The sequence below is a fragment of the Hydractinia symbiolongicarpus genome, chromosome 13 (assembly GCF_029227915.1).
Source record: "Hydractinia symbiolongicarpus strain clone_291-10 chromosome 13, HSymV2.1, whole genome shotgun sequence".
Classification (NCBI taxonomy): Eukaryota; Metazoa; Cnidaria; class Hydrozoa; order Anthoathecata; family Hydractiniidae; genus Hydractinia; species Hydractinia symbiolongicarpus.
In genome coordinates, this window is record NC_079887.1 from 16,780,954 (window position 1) to 16,798,690 (window position 17,737).

Here is a 17,737-nt window from a genome sequence, read left to right on the forward strand (position 1 = left end):
TTTTGTTTCAGATAAGACGTAAAATTGTACATATTCTCTGACATTTCAAAGTAATAAGAGGGCAACTTGTTCCCATATCTTTTTTGTTATGTGTTGGCGCTTGAAATTAGTTACCAATGACAATGGAATAACAGCTTGTTATTTCGGTATGGCAACTAGTTGGGGAGGTATGCTCTAGTCACGATTTAGTGATGCATAAACGGCTAAGGTTGTTTACAAAAACTTGCCATAGTAGAAATGTAGTATTTAACACGCAACTCGAATAATGGTTCTCCAATGTAAATGAATTTTGGTTGTAAGTAATGCAAGTTTTGTAATCTTTATGATTCACTGACCCAGCTTAAACTAATATTTCCTGCTGTTTGGTTTGTTTTTATGATAAGTTAGTACTCGGAATAATTACGAGTTGTCCTGCCATGCATATTTTCGTTAGATTTTCGGGCTTTGCTATTTTGTACACCCCTGGTAGCGATACGCACACTATGTTCAACAAAGTGCGGTTAATATTATAGAGACAAGTAAATTTAAAATGGAGTCAAGCGTTTAGCGGCTCAAATTTTGTTGTCAGGACCTTTATATGAGAATAATTTTTTCAGGATCTGGATGTTATCATTTTTTTTATATTGATCGCGTTTTTCCACGCTTTAATACAAGCAGTTTGTAACAGCACAACATCTAGTAGGCTCTTGTTAAGACAATTAGCAGTATTATATAGAACAAACAGTATGTCGCGCTCGATCTTAATGGGTCGTGTTCTTGCAAAATTGAACCATATAACTTATATAAGCCACAACTACATTAGGAATTTATACGATTGTAAAGAGAGTTTAACGCAAAGTTTGTTTTTATCACGTAAACGTCCAAATCACGTGCGCAAAAAATTAACAAGGTTTTGTGAAGAACGATAATGCACATAAACTCACAAAAATGTTTGCTATATACTATTCTATATATCTGTTCGTTTAGTAAAATCACTATTTTAAAGAAAAAGGTAAGTTAAATACAGAATCCAAAAAAAGTTGGCTGGAAGTTTTAGGGGACTGACCATCTGCGCAGAAGAAACTATTATTGACTTTAATTGAAGATATTCAAGGTAGCTTTCTATCGTTTCTAATTCTGTCAAGTTTTGAAAGTCAAATGAATAAATAAAAAATAAATTAAAAATAACCAGTTTGTTTCAGTCCAAACGGTTTCAAAAATATGTGAGTTTGAAAAGACTACTTCTGAGGCTGAGATTTTGCCAAAAAAAAGATGTTAAAGACTATCAGAAAAAAAGTTGTTCATGTGAATCTGCAATTACTAATAAACAATTCTACTGAACAGTTTTCTTCTTTTTACTATGCATATACAACAAGATAACTCCAACATCATCTTTTTTTTCAGTTAAAAAATCATCACCCGTACATTGACCAAATATTTTTCCGAATAACAATTTGAGGCTAAAAAAGTTTTAAAAAAGAAGCTCAGCTAAAGTTCAGGCGTTCTTATATATATACAAATACGTGTACCATAGCATATCAATATTTTAGTTAATAGTTTTTACATAGGGTTTTAGTAATGCCATATATCTATATAATAATACGCCAGTTCCGTGTGTCTGTAACAGGCAAAGTGGATATCGTCATTTTCCTTTGATGTGGCCGAAATTCTCTTTGAAGTCGCCGAAAAAAATATGTCTTCTTTGTCGTGAAAAGCCGCGAGTTTTGTGTGGTTTGTTAAATGAAGTTCTAGCACAAAGTAACGGAAATTGTGTTTGCAAAAAAGATGGCTGTCCTTTTTAAGCATTTGTCTTCTCTTGCCTTCAAAATAAATCTTTACAAAAGCATTTAAAAATGGGCATGGTATATAAATGAAGTATAGAAAGGTTTCTGTAAGGTTTGTTTATGTTTTTTAAAGTTTTGATGATATTATTGATGCGAGACATGTTTGTTAGCTAGCATCAACCACACCAACAACAACTAGCTAGGTAGCTAGGAATTTATAAATATGTAGCCATGTTCTTTATACCTAGCTAAGTCTCCAGTTTATATTTAAGTGACCAGCTATTAGCTGCTGTAGCTACCTTATGTTACCTTCAGTTTTATGTTGCTTTTTACATGTAAGCTAATCTTAGTGGTCTTTGCTAAGAATGTGACTAACTTATTTTAATTGACATTTTAAGCCTTTTTTTAAGCATTTTAACAAGCCACAACAACTTTTAAAAAAGTATTACATAATTTTTAAGAAGAGTTTAAGGACTGTTTTTAAGCAAATAATGTATTTTTCACAATTTGTGTATGCAAATAATGTATTTTTCACATTTTGTGTAACTAAACTTATATACATCGGTTACATGCAATATGACGAAACGATTTTTATTTAACGTGTAGTAATTCTGGTACCTTAAGTGTAGTGATTTTTGTTGTTCTAGATGTTCTAACTAAAATGTTTTTGTTTATGGCATTTTGTCTCAATTAAGAAAAGTTTCAACTTTTTTGAGGGAGTACAACACCGAAAAAACTTGTGTTTTTTTTATATTTTGTTTAAATTCTTACCGGGCAGGACTCTGTACAACATACCGAAATGACTGATCCCTCTCTATTTATAAATTTGATGCGTTCCAAATCACAGTTTTTTGAAATTTTGGGTAATATTTAATGAGTACAAGATGCAAATACTGATTTTTGTTGAATCAGAAGTATTTCCTACAACCATTCTTTTTTTACACTTTTGTGGAGAAAAAGTGTATGCAATATCATCAGAATAACTGATTTTGTTGCAAACTGTTTTTCTTTTTCAAATTTTGGATTGAAATATTGTTATAAAGGGCATATATCAATAGACATATATATACCAAAATAGTTAAATTCTGCAAACTTTGATTTTGTCGTTCACCTCTCATCTTTTATATTTTGATTAAACTTTTGAGGAAAACCATAGGAATTATTTAGAATTTGTATTTTGTGTTGCAAATTTAGTGCAAAAATTTAACTGTTGTGAGGGAGGACCATATGCAATTATATATACTAAAAATAATAATTTGATATTCTACAAGTTGTATTTTTGTATGCACTTAAATGACTGCTTTTTCTGAGTTGAATTTGATGGGTTTCATATCAATTTTGTGGAAGATTTTATGGCTGAAGACAATATAGAACATGCCAATTGAACTGATTTTTGTTCATATTTTGATTTGCTCCTCATAAACCTTTGTGTTCTACATTTATTGTAAACTTTTGTGAGGAAGGACCATATATATATACAATGTTTTCAAAATAATGATTTTTGTTGATTTGAAATTTACTCCTTGCATATTGCTTTTTCGACATTTCAGGTTAAAATGTTTGGTAAAGTCAGTACGGATCATTAGACAAAAAATTGTTTTGTTAACCGGTTAATTTTTACATTTTGTGCATATTTTTGCGGGAGAGGATGGTATGCAACCGAATAAATGATTTTTCAAAGTTTAACTTTTTGTTTTTAGGTGTTTTGTGTTTGTTTAAGTTTGGCTTTTTGATATTGTTTAAAATGCGTAAAGAACTTATTTCATAGATCTGTGCTTACTGTTGCAAGCCTTTCTTTTCGACACTTTAGATTAAAATATTGAAGGTTTTCAACATAATCACATAATAAGATATATACATACTTGATATATGTGTTATTTCTGACATTATTATTATTGTTGTCGTAACTGTCTGGGTTGTGACTGTCAATGTTGTAACTTTCTACTAACTAGATTTTACACCTTGCACGCCGTTGTTTTTCATATTTTGTCTGAAGTTTTGTTGGGAGGATTTCATGCGATTTGACATTTGATATTTTGTGTTAGATTTTAAGAACTTTTTTGTTAAATTATGACTTATATACTTTCTTTTTATGCATTTTCAGATTATTTTTTTAGTAAAAGGCATATTCAATATACTGAAATATTTGCTGATGTCATCAAAATTCAAATGACAGAACTTTTCAATTGTTTTTCTGCCTAAGTGGATTTTTCCACGGGCCTAATCGACTAGTCTATATAATAATACGCCAGTTCCGTGTGTCTGTAACAGGCAAAGTGGATATGTTCATTTTCCTTTAATCTTACCGAAATTTTCTTTGAAGTAACCGAAAAATGCATGTCTAATATGCTAAATTTTCTGACGGTACGGCGCGACGTCAATAACACCACTTTAACGTCAATATCCTATATTAAATTAATGAAGCCGTTACAGTGCACTTAAAACTTTGAGGCCAAATAACTTGGAAACGAGGTGGTGACGTCAATGATTTTTCACTGCGTGGGTAACTAGGGACCACCTGGGACCAATTTGGGTAAGTTTCCCAAACCTGGATCCCCGAATCCGTTTCGGAATGGACGGGTTGATGACGTCATCACAAAACCTTCAAATCCCAATATTTCTGCAACCGTTTGTCAAAAGTGCACGTTCCTATACATTTTCTTGATCAGCATTTCAAGATCTATACGATGAATGCAACGGGTGTACGAATTTGTGAAGAAATTTTTTTTGGAACTTTTGATAGGGACTTTGCTGACGTCAGCAAAATTTTAAAGCCCTTAAATCTCCTTAGGCGTTTGTCAAAAACATAGGATACTATACATTTTCTTGATCAGCGTTTCAAGATCTATACGATGAAGGCAACAGGTATACAAATTTCTAAAAAAAAGTTTTGGGGGTTTGACTGGCCATTGCTGACGTCAGCAAAATTTTAAAACTCTTATATCTCATTAACCGCTCATGAAAAGCACATGATCATATACATTTTCTTGATCAGCAGTTTAAGCTCTACACAATAGAGGCAACGTGGAAACACAGTTCTACTTCTTTTGTGGATGGGTTGCTGACGTCATCAAAATTTTTATTCTGCCTCAGTGGATTTTTCCACGGGCTTTATCGACTAGTCTCTAATAATAATAAGCCAGTTCCGTGTGTCTGTAACAGGCAAAGTTGATATCGTCATTTTCCTTTGATTTTGCCGAAATTCTCTTTGAAGTCGCCGAAAAAAATATGTCTTCTTTGTCGTGAAAAGCCGCGAGTTTTGTGTGGTTTGTTAAATGAAGTTCTAGCACAAAGTAACGGAAATTGTGTTTGCAAAAAAGATGGCTGTCCTTTTTAAGCATTTGTCTTCTCTTGCCTTCAAAATAAATCTTTACAAAAGCATTTAAAAATGGGCATGGTATATAAATGAAGTATAGAAAGGTTTCTGTAAGGTTTGTTTATGTTTTTTAAAGTTTTGATGATATTATTGATGCGAGACATGTTTGTTAGCTAGCATCAACCACACCAACAACAACTAGCTAGGTAGCTAGGAATTTATAAATATGTAGCCATGTTCTTTATACCTAGCTAAGTCTCCAGTTTATATTTAAGTGACCAGCTATTAGCTGCTGTAGCTACCTTATGTTACCTTCAGTTTTATGTTGCTTTTTACATGTAAGCTAATCTTAGTGGTCTTTGCTAAGAATGTGACTAACTTATTTTAATTGACATTTTAAGCCTTTTTTTAAGCATTTTAACAAGCCACAACAACTTTTAAAAAAGTATTACATAATTTTTAAGAAGAGTTTAAGGACTGTTTTTAAGCAAATAATGTATTTTTCACAATTTGTGTATGCAAATAATGTATTTTTCACATTTTGTGTAACTAAACTTATATACATCGGTTACATGCAATATGACGAAACGATTTTTATTTAACATGTAGTAATTCTGGTACCTGAAGTGTAGTGATTTTTGTTGTTCTAGATGTTCTGACTAAAATGTTTTTGTTTATGGCATTTTGTCTCAATTAAGAAAAGTTTCAACTTTTTTGAGGGAGTACAACACCGAAAAAACTTGTGTTTTTTTTATATTTTGTATAAATTCTTACCGGGCAGGACTCTGTACAACATACCGAAATGACTGATCCCTCTCTATTTATAAATTTGATGCGTTCCAAATCACAGTTTTTTGAAATTTTGGGTAATATTTAATGAGTACAAGATGCAAATACTGATTTTTGTTGAATCAGAAATATTTCCTACAACCATTCTTTTTTTACACTTTTGTGGAGAAAAAGTGTATGCAATATCATCAGAATAACTGATTTTGTTGCAAACTGTTTTTCTTTTTCACATTTTGGATTGAAATATTGTTATAAAGGGCATATATCAATGGACATATATATACCAAAATAATTAAATTCTGCAAACTTTGATTTTGTCGTTCACCTCTCATCTTTTATATTTTGATTAAACTTTTGAGGAAAACCATAGGAATTATTTAGAATTTGTATTTTGTGTTGCAAATTTAGTGCAAAAATTTAACTGTTGTGAGGGAGGACCATATGCAATTACATATACTAAAAATAATAATTTGATATTCTACAAGTTGTATTTTTGTATGCATTTAAATGACTGCTTTTTCTGAGTTGAATTTGATGGGTTTCATATCAATTTTGTGGAAGATTTTATGGCTGAAGACAATATAGAACATGCCAATTGAACTGATTTTTGTTGATATTTTGATTTGCTCCTCATAAACCTTTGTGTTCTACATTTATTGTAAACTTTTGTGAGGAAGGACCATATATATATATACAATGTTTTCAAAATAATGATTTTTGTTGATTTGAAATTTACTCCTTGCTCATTGCTTTTTCGACATTTCAGGTTAAAATGTTTGGTAAAGTCAGTACGGATCATTAGACAAAAAATTGTTTTGTTAACCGGTTAATTTTTACATTTTGTGCATATTTTTGCGGGAGAGGATGGTATGCAACCGAATAAATGATTTTTCAAAGTTTAACTTTTTGTTTTTAGGTGTTTTGTGTTTGTTTAAGTTTGGCTTTTTGATATTGTTCAGGTTGTATTGTTGTATAAGCATTTAGGGAAAAGACAATGTTTAAAATGCGTAAAGAACTTATTTCGTAGATCTGTGCTTACTGTTGCAAGCCTTTCTTTTCGACACTTCAGATTAAAATATTGAAGGTTTTCAACATAATCACATAATAAGATGTATACATATTTGAGATATGTGTTATTTCTGACATTATTATTATTGTTGTCGTAACTGTCTGGGTTGTGACTGTCAATTTTGTAACTTTCTACTAACTAGATTTTACACCTTGCACGCTGTTGTTTTTCATATTTTGTCTGAAGTTTTGTTGGGAGGATTTCATGCGATTTGACATTTGATATTTTGTGTTAGATTTTAAGAACTTTTTTGTTAAATTATGACTTATATACTTTCTTTTTATGCATTTTCAGATTATTTTTTTTAGTAAAAGGCATATTCAATATACTGAAATATTTGCTGATGTCATCAAAATTCAAATGACAGAACTTTTCAATTGTTTTTCTGCCTAAGTGGATTTTTCCACGGGCCTAATCGACTAGTCTATATAATAATACGCCAGTTCCGTGTCTCTGTGACAGGCAAAGTTGATGTGTTCATTTTCCAAAGATGTTACCGAAACTTCCTTTGAAGTAACCGAAAAATGCATGTCTAATATGTTAAATTTTCTGACGTTACGGCGCGACGTCAATAACACTACTTTAACGTCAATATCCTATATTAAGTTAAGGAGGCCTTTACAGTGCACTTAAAACTTTGAGGCCAAATAACTTGGAAACAAGGTGGTGACGTCAATGATTTTTCACCGCGTGGGTAACTAGGGACCACCTGGGACCAATTTGGGTAGTTTTCTAAACCTGGTTCCCTGAATCCGTTTCGGAATAGACGGGTTGATGACGTAATCAAAAACCTTTAAATCTTAATATCTTTGCAACCGTTTGTCAAAGATACATGATCCTATACATTTTCTTAATCGGCGTTTTAAGATCTATACGATGAAGGCAACAGGTATACAAATTTCTAAAAAAATATATTTATTTTGTATTTGCACTGCTGACGTCAGCAAAAAAACTAAAACAACCTATTTTTCCATTGTCCTTCTGCCTAAGTGGATTACTCCACGGGATTTATCGACTAGTCTCTTATAATAATGGGACCAAGTTGGGTAAGTTTTCCAAACCTGGGTCACCAAATCCGTTTCGGAATGGACGGGTAAATGACGTCATAAAAAAACCTTTAAACCCTAATATCTCTGCATCCGTTTGTCTCAAGTACACGATCCTATACATTTTCTTGATCAGCGTTTCAAGATCTATACGATGAAGGCAATAGGTACACATATTTCTTAAAAAATAAATTTTTGGGTTTGACAGGCCATTGCTGACGTCAACAAAATTTTTAACACCTTATATCTCCTTAGGCTTTTGTCGAATACAAATGATCCTATACATTATTGTGATCAGCGTTTTAACCTTTACACGTTATAGGCAACGAATAAACTAAACTTGGCCAATTTTTTTTGTACCTGCACTGTTGACGTCAGCAAAAAATCTAAAACAACCTATTTTTCCATTGTCCTTCTGCCTAAGTGGATTTCTCCACGGGCTTTATCGACTAGTCTCTTATAATAATACGGAGCTTCTGTCTGTGACTTTTGCGAAGTGGATAAAATTTCTTTGATAAAGTCTATAAAACATCGCCTATAAAATTGTTCTGTAATTTACCAAACTTCAACGTTAAAATAGTATTGACGTCAAAGAAAAGTTAATTAAGATTAGTGAAGCCATTACATTGCACTTTTAAATCTAAGGCTAAATAACTTGGAAACGGGTGGAAATAACTGACGTCATCTCCTGCGTGGGTAATTAGGGACTACCTGGGACCAATTTGGGTAAGTTTCCCAAACCTGGGTCCCCGAATTCGTTTCGGAATGGACGGGTTGATGACGTCATTAAAAAAACCCTAATATCTCTGCATCCGTTTGTCACAAGTACACGATCCTATACATTTTCTTGATCAGCGTTTCAAGATCTATACAATGAAGGCAACAGGCATACACATTTCTGAAAAAATAAATTTTGTGTTCTGACATGTCTCTGCTGACATCATCAAAATTTAAATGACGGTTGTTTTTCTCTGTTATCCTGCCTAAGTGAATTTTTCCACGGGCCTTATCGACTAGTTAAGATATATTGTTTCGTATTATTCGATTGGAGAGTGAAGAAATTTTTTTGTTTTGGACACATAAGAAGTCAAAATGATTTGTGAATTGACTCGAAAATAAGTGTTACTATAGAATCAAGTTTTGTAACTATTACGAAGTCAAAATAACGATGTTGTGTATGTATATAGAAGTGATGTTCTAATTAAAACCGTTTCAGTGAGAGCTTAACATCGGAGGTGGGAAAACCACGCCACATGATCCGAAAATGTAAGAAGATTTTCATTTTTTATATGATGAGAGAAAGGAAAAAAGTACAGATTGAAAACAAAGAAAGTATGTCTTTAAAACCTCGCAAGGTACCGTATGTCCGTCCAGTCGTAATAATAATGCTTTTTGTATTTTGTTAAAATTTGATCAAAATCAGAACAAACCAGACTGAAAAAGCTTGAAAAATGAAAATTCAGCCTCAGGTCAAATTTTAATGGTTTTGGTATGACAAAATGCATATCCGTTTTAAATTTTCATTTATTCACATAAATTCAAAAGAAAAAATTGACATAAAGTTAGCCACAAAACACTTGTTACTGAAACTGTTAACCAACTTCTGGTCGAAGAGTTTGTATACTGTGCATTGTCTCATCTCTAAATTGTGGTTAGTGAACTGTCTTCGACGGGAAACTATCTGAGAGGTGACTCTGTTGTTACTTGTGGATTTTTTCTTTTCACTTGTCTGTATTATTTTGTAATGTCTTAATGTGTCAAGCCTGAATTATTTTGTCGCCAACGTTTACAGCAAGGAAAACGGCAACAGCAGCAACAAAGAAAACAACAACGAACACAACGACAGTAACGGCGATAATATAAACAAAATAACAATACAACAACGATGAAAACGTCGCAACAACAACAACAACGACAGCAACAATGACAACGATAACGATAAGGACACCGTCAATAATTTTAAGTACACAATAATTTTGTTGTGTACTGGAGTCTAATCGTCTTCCCATTCTATTTCACTACAAATACTACGATTTTAACTTTATATGAATTAACACAAACATTATGCATTTCAAGCTACCCACTCATTTCACAGCGTGCTGGCATAACATGGTAAAGCTTATTTTTTAAAAAATTTACAAGCACGTTAAAGGGCATAACTCATATTCAATGGAGAAGTGGATTTGTTACAAAAAAAAGAAAGTATTTAAATCCAAGTTTAAAAGCTGCCATATTTAAAACTTATATTGATTTAGCAAGTGCAAACAAAACACTGAGAATTCAGAAATTTGAGCTTTTTTGACTCTTTTTATTTATGTGTTTTGATAAGGCATTAAGAACGTCTGAAAAAGCTTTATCTTCACATATTATAATATATAAACAATTTGGAAACTATAAATATATTACATTACCGAATCTTCCTCCTTTTTATGTTTTTATTGAGGTGAAGGGAAGATAGATAATTATAATTAAGTGGATCGAAGTAATTATATTACAGGTTATTGTATATTAAATGAGTGATCAATGAATTTGCATGTCAGTGTGTAATTGCGTGTAGGATTAGATATCTGCCTGTATAGTTGGAGGTAGTGGTGGTAGAGGAGGAGCGAGGAAGGTGAGATGTTTGGGGTGAGGGTATCAGAAAGATCTTTTCAACAAACCTTTTACCTGACGTATATTTTCACTCCTGTATAGGCAGTCTTTTTAGATTTTATTGGCTAGTTAAAATAGCAAAGCACAGGGGAAAACATAATCGTTAATACAATTATTCTATTGATAGGAAAGCTCCTGAATGCGGTGTAATTAAATAACTAAATAGCTAACAAAAAAAGGTTAATTCAATATTTTTTATGTAGTAATTACAATGAGATTGTCAACATGCAAGGATGGTGTTACAGTATGAGTACCAACCTTCGTGTGAAACATTTATGGCAGTTAATTGTTTCATATTTATGAGTTAACACGATCAAGAGTTGTTTCTTTTCAATCGTTAAAATGGATAATTGGTTTTGGAGAGGTTATTTTAAAGTTTATTACGCTCTATGTAGCAAATTTTATTTGACAAGAAGAATATGATACGGGTAAAAGCTATTACAATCTTGTTATGGTAAAATTGATATAGTGTCTAATGACTTAATGATTTCGCTAATTTTATTATTACACGAACATTGCTGAAATAAAAAAAGTTTTTTCAGTAAGGGTTAACAGAACCCTTACTGTGTTGAAATGCTTGTTTTTACCATTTAATATTTTTTTGGCATTTACAAGATAAAGACACACATACCTTTTTGTGTGTATTTAGTGTAGTAACAAAACTTTGAAGACAATATGATTCGAGCAGTTATAGTAACCATGCTGTTTGGGATAATGGCTGCAGTATTCCCCGAAGAGAAAGTCATAACTGAGCAACAAAAATTCGCAAGAAATCTCGAATCATTGCAACTGAGGATTATTCCACGAAGAATATATCTATCAGGTTTGTCTTTTTGGAATTACTTTACTGCGAATTATCAAAAATCAAAGTAGATATAACAATCGACATAACCAATTCCTAAATAACTACAAAAACATTTTGTGAATATGAATATTAAATTTACTATAGAAATTCAATGGCAAATATATTTATAAATTTAGACTCAAATTACTTAGACGCAAATGACTTACGAAGATAAGCAAATAAAAAAAAATACGCGCTATGCCACACGCGATGTTTTGAAACTCGTTTGTTACGGTGATTAATTATAAGCAGTCATTTAATTGACGTTTTAGTAGCTATACTACCAATACAAACAATCATATTATGGGACGTCACAAATGACCGTACTAATTACTGTTTACTTATGTTCTATTGATGCAGATTATAAACAGCAAATTATTGGGTTGCCTTATACAGGGATAAAATAGTTAGGCGGATGAGAAATATTATTGTTTGTTAAAACAAGATTATAAATGCATGCCAACTTTGTTCATTTTTTAGCCCTTCTTTTTCCTTCAGGCGAAGATATTATTAAAAGATACCATACAACAGATGAAAAGAAAAATTTAGTGGAAATAAAATTTGGATGTATGTTCATTCGCTGCTTATTTTTTATGCAAGTAAAAATATTTAAAGTTAGAGATCATCTCGTGTTAAACAGGACATTTTCTCGATGTTTCAGATGAACTTGTTCAACCGACAGTTTGTGAATTGTTGAAGCCCACGTTTGGGTGTTGTTGGGACAACAAGACAGCAGCTATGGGTTTGAATGGCAAGGGGTGCCCTGGTCAGTAATAATTTTATATACCTTAATCGGACAAATTTTCGCGCGGAGAAATTTTCGCGGTCTTCGCGAATTTTGCCCAAATTCGCGAAATTAAATCCTCGCGAAATATTTGCAAACAGTCAAATCGCGAAATTAAATCCGTGCGAAATTTTTAGAAAGCCTGAATTCGCGAAATTAAATCCTCGCGAATTTTTTTTTAATTTGTACCATCGCGAAAATTAATACTCGTGAAATGTTTTGTTCTCGATTATTTTTTTCTATGTAAAACTTACAACAAAATTCGTAAAAAAATACGGTAAATAATATTATTTTATCTCTTTTGAAAAAAGTTTTGGATGTCTTTGCTCCCTGCTGTTGGTTGTACTGTTTTTTTTAACGCATTTGCGTTTTTTTGCTCTGGCTGGTTCGGTACGACCAACATTGTTCTCAAGAAACGAACCCATGATGACCTCATTCTTTGGTTGACAATATAATTTATCCACCACATCTTGATAGCGTCGAAGAAGCATGTGCCCCTTGATACTTCCAGGCATCGAAACTGTTATTTCGCAAGCAATTTCAAGACTTCCTTGAAATAGAGGCGATCTTCTGTAGTGGGTGGCTGTCAGCTTTGCCACAACCGTAGCCCCTCTATCCAAAAGATATTTGGTGGAGCGAGAAATTTCCCTTGGTAAATGACCAACTGTTTCATTATTTTCGATGCGACATGTTTTGATCGCGAACATAACAAGTGTATTGTTTTTCTCAAAACGACATTCAAGCTCTTCATTTTCATAGGGATTCCAAACATCACGGTAAACGTGAAAGCCACGTACTGCCGATGAAAATACCAAGACCTTGTTCGTGTCCGCCATATTTCTGAAGTGTTGTTTAAACAAAGAAGGAATTCCATTGGAATTCGAATTTAACGTTCGAGTTTAAGTACGTGGGGAAAAACCTGTTTTCCATTTCATGACATCTTTTTCTCATTTGTTTTGGTGAACGAGGGAAGTGTACGATCAGAAGTAAAAGATGTCTATTATTAATAGCCTTGGAAGAATTAAAAAAAGTAGACAAAATTCATCAACGCCAAAACAAACTTTATGTGATGTAGATTTGACAGTTGACGACTGTAGTTCTCTTGCATCATCGTCACCGATTAGCACGCTACAACCTTCTTATTCGGAAACAGGACTTGGTTTGCTGGACTATGAAGCGTCTGCGGCAGCAACATCACGTGAACTAGGAGCGAAAAAGAAACTGAGAGGATCATACACTAAGTACTCTGATAACCAAAAACACGCTATTGGAAAGTATGCTTCGGAATACAGCACAGCTAGCACTTTAAGAAGATATAAAGATGAGTTTCCCGAACTGAGCGAAAGCACTGTTCGAACAATGCGAAAAAAATTCGAAGAGGAGATTCGGAATGCATTACGACAAAAACGCCAACCAAGTAATACATTGAAAACCGCTCGTCGTGGAAGACCTTTGCTCTTAGGGCCAATCGATTTGATGGTACAGAATTATCTACGGGTAAATGCATTTTTATATATTTCAATAAGAGACCCAGTTATTAATGTACACCCGAAATAAATGTCTTACTTAGCATTAGGACAAGGTCTAACTTATGGTAAGTATGCCCGCGAGGTGTGAAAAGATTTCTCAACAAGCAACATCCTCGTATGTACTAAACTATGACGTCAACAAGTGAAATTCCCCAACTTAAAAATGAAATTGAATAGCATTTTTTTAATTCTCAGCCGAAGGCTGAGACCTAAGATTATCGATAGAGGTAGAAGCATATACTTTTTGAGACAAAAAGGCAAAATTCTAGGCAATCATGTAGGAGTAAATACTTTGCCTAGAATTTTGCCTTTTTGTCTCAAAAAGTGACAATCATGTAGGAGTAAATCGTAGGCCGGCTGAGATGCTTCACGCCTGCGTGGCTATTTCATAATTTTTTACTTTTTAGGCTGTAGGCGGAAGAGGAGGAGTTATCACTTGGGGAATCGCCGAGTCAGTCGCAAAAGCATTAATAAAACGTCATCCCGAGATGAATCTCGATCATATTGATCTCAGCCATTCACACTGGGCACAAAGCTTGTTTCGAAGGATGGGCTTTGTCAAAAGATTCGGTACAACAGGGAAAGTCCCTATTCCTGAAGCACTTCGAAAAGAGCTTGAAACTTCATATTTACATGGAATTGTCCGAAAGATCGAGGAAAACAATATCCCACCATCACTTGTTCTCAATCTGGATCAAACGCCTTCAAAATACGTACCCGTATCCAACAAAACGTTAGCACAAAAAGGATCAAAAACTGTTCCAATTAAAGGTTCGAGCGATAAAAGAATGATTACCGCGACCTTCACAATAACATTGGATGGTAAATTTTTGCCAATACAGTTGATATATGGAGGGAAAGCACTACAAAGCCTTCCTAGAGTAAGCTTTCCATCGTCGTTTTCACTTAGTGCGAACCCCAAACATTATAGTAATGAAGAGGAATCAATTAAGCTGTTAAATGAAATAATTGTTCCGTACGTCAAGAAAGAGCGAGAGAGGTTGGGATTGGAGAAAGATCAGTCGGCTTTAATGATTATGGATGTCTTTAAAGGGCAAATGACCGGTCCTGTCTTGAAGGTATTGTCTGACAACCATGTATTGCTAGAGAGCGTTCCTGCCAATCTCACATACCTCTTCCAACCTCTTGACGTCCAAGGAGGCCCAAATGGCTATGTAAAACGCATGATGAAAAAGAAGTCTACCACCTGGTACGCAGATCAAATCACCCAAGCTATGGATAAAGGTCAAGAGCTCGAAACGATTGAAGTAGCACTAAAGCTTTCGATTGTCAAACCGTTACACGCGAAATGGCTTATTGAGATGTACAATGAAATGACGTCGGATGATGGGAAACAGGTGTGCTTGAAGGGTTGGCAAGTAGCAGGTATAAAGGATGCTGTAGCCAAGGGTATGTCCGGTTTACCAAGCCTTGATCCGTTTAACGACATCGACCCAATGTTAGACGAAGAACCTAATGTTCAAGCTGTCAATTCTTCTGGTTTGTCCACAGCTTCAAAATACGTCAGTGATTACGGGATCGAAGACGAAAGCGACGAAGAAGAATGGGTCGAAGAAAATGAAGAGGATGAAGATAGGAATTTTTTAGATGTTTTTGATGACGAAGATGATTTGTAAATAGATTTTGACATGTAACTCGGAAGAAAAAGCATGATTCTTGATACTGATGACAATAAATCATTTTCTTTCCTTTACAATTTTTACGATATTCAAATGTTTCGTGAAAATTTGTTTTAAGTTAAGACAGAATTCGCGAAATTAAATCCTCGCGTAATTTTTAGAAAGCCTGAATTCGCGAAATTAAATCCTCGCGAAATTTTTGAAAAGACTAAATTTGCGAAATTAAATCCTCGCGAAATACGATTTATTTGACCTCGCGAAATTAAATCCGCGCGAAAATTTGTCCGATTAAGGTATTTAATTTGTTTCTTTGTTTTATCTTTATATTATATGTTTGTTTGTTAAGTTGTTTTGCAGTTGTTTGGTTGATTGTTTCATAATTAGTTTCTTTTATTTACTTTTTATATTCTTTTTGTTGCTTTTCCCTTTTTTCGCTTGTTTGTGTATTTTGTTCGATTCAGTTCAATTCAGTTCGTTTCGTTTCTTTTTAGTTTGTTTTTCATTTTTATTTTCAATTGGCTGGATAATTTATTAATTCTTGGTTTCAGTTTTTTTTGGTTCAAGTCCATCTATAATAACCAATGAAAATTAAAAATTATAAATTAAGGCAAAGAACATCACTGCTAGTCTTCAACAACACTACAATTTACATTTCAGTTTGTCAAGACCGCAAGAGGAGTTGTCGAAAATGGACAGAGTACTGCCATGAAGTATTAGTAAGAGAGGTTTGCCCTGAAAGTTGTCAAGCTTGTCGTAAGTAAAAATCATTGTAAGAATTTAATTGCAAATCGAAAGATATATGAAAGACATTTTACCTGGTATCTTCTCTTGTGAAACAAAACTCATATATATTCCATGAAAAAATTCCCACAGTTCAGATAATTTATCTAGCCAAAATATATATTTTACTATTTTCTTTGTAGCAAAGAAACCATTAAACTGTCTGGATGCGAAAGACCAGAAAGAATTCTGCCCCATGTATGCCAAGTTTGGACTGTGTAAGCGACGCCAAATTCGTGTGCATTGCAAAAATACTTGCAACGCTTGCGAGGAAAAATAAAGAAACAAATTGACAAAAGGAATACTAAAATTCGAATACTAACTATTATGCATATTCAATGCAATAATTATAATTATCAGATCGAAGAAAAAAATCAAATGTACTGCCGTTTTCACTATGACTTTGGTTTCATTGTTTGGTTTTCTTAACGAAAACAAAAAATCATTCCATAAACCGTCACTATCAACATCCAAGACGAAGCAGCTAGAAGTGGGGTATACCATTTTAAATCGAGTTCAATATCATGCACAACACGCATTGCCACGCAAGCCTTGATGGGGTTGACGGCCTGCAGTGCATCAACGGATGACAAGTGGTTTATTAAAAACCAGAAGAACATTTTTTTTCTTCTAATTTTCTTCTTTTTTGTAGATATGTAAAAAATGAAAGAAAAAGTATGTGTATTTATTATAAGTAGAATGTTTACGATTTTTTGTTGACTTTGTTCCTTCACATATGTATAAATTCCCAAAACTTTAAATTCTTATACTGTTAACATCTTGAGCTTAGATCTTTTTGATGTGGGTAACGTTTTATTAAAATGAAGAAAAAAAAAGCGAAACAATGAAACAACAACAAAGAACAAAAGCAAAAATCAAAAACAAAAGAAACAAACAAACAACAAAAACAAACAAACAAAACAAACAAACAAACAAACAAAAAAACAAAAAAAACAAAAACAAACAAACAAAGGAAACAAACAAACAAAAAAAAAAAGAAAAACAAAACAAACAAACAAAAAAAACAACAAAAACAAACTAATTTTTTCCCCAAAGATCGATAATGGTCGCCATTATCAAACAAAGCCCAACTTGGATCGTACATATTTTGTTGATTTGTGACGTCACACGGCGTGCATAGCTCAACAGGATATGTAAGACGATGAAAAAATGATTCAGTCACTACTTTTCGCAGAGTGATTTAAATTTATTGCGAGGTTCGAGCGATGAAGAAGACAAGCTAAATTCTAGTAGGAAAACATCCTCGTAGAAAAAATAATTTCCAAGAATTTGGCACGTAAAAACAGGTAAAAAATAAAACCTTTTTTGGGACTGTTTTTGTTGTGCTTTGCTTATACAGAATCACTTCCGGTACTTCATTGTACATTTGAATAGTTGTTTTCAAAACTAGCAAATTAAAGCACATGTCGTCTTTTAAGATATTTTAGTACAAAAACAAGATAGTTGTACAGCTATGAAGCTGTGGAACCAATGTTATGACGGAGCTGGGGTTTTTTTGTTACTG

The 17,737-nt window shown here is 33.2% G+C and overlaps 1 protein-coding gene and 1 long non-coding RNA gene across 4 annotated transcripts in view; one reads left to right on the forward strand and one right to left on the reverse strand.

Annotated features, from left to right (window-relative positions):
• Nucleotides 1-16,912, forward strand: part of LOC130622963 (uncharacterized) — a 36,364-nt gene extending 19,452 nt beyond the window's left edge. The window contains exons 1-6 of one of the 3 annotated variants that reach the window (XM_057438420.1): nt 965-991; nt 11,285-11,458; nt 11,960-12,046; nt 12,141-12,245; nt 16,090-16,185; nt 16,356-16,912. In XM_057438420.1, the coding sequence (XP_057294403.1) occupies nt 11,311-11,458; nt 11,960-12,046; nt 12,141-12,245; nt 16,090-16,185; nt 16,356-16,492 (573 nt within the window). In that variant the 5' untranslated portion in view covers nt 965-991; nt 11,285-11,310 and the 3' untranslated portion in view covers nt 16,493-16,912. Of the gene's footprint in view, nt 1-964; nt 992-9,270; nt 11,459-11,959; nt 12,047-12,140; nt 12,246-16,089; nt 16,186-16,355 lie in introns of those variants that run through there. The other 2 variants (XM_057438421.1, XM_057438422.1) reach the window with 2 other exon arrangements.
• Nucleotides 3,223-7,399, reverse strand: LOC130622966 (uncharacterized). Its single transcript, XR_008981127.1, has 2 exons — nt 6,507-7,399; nt 3,223-3,449 (listed from the first exon to the last, which is right to left on the reverse strand). It is a non-coding gene; the product is annotated as an uncharacterized LOC130622966 (long non-coding RNA).
• Nucleotides 16,913-17,737: the final 825 nt, after the last annotated feature.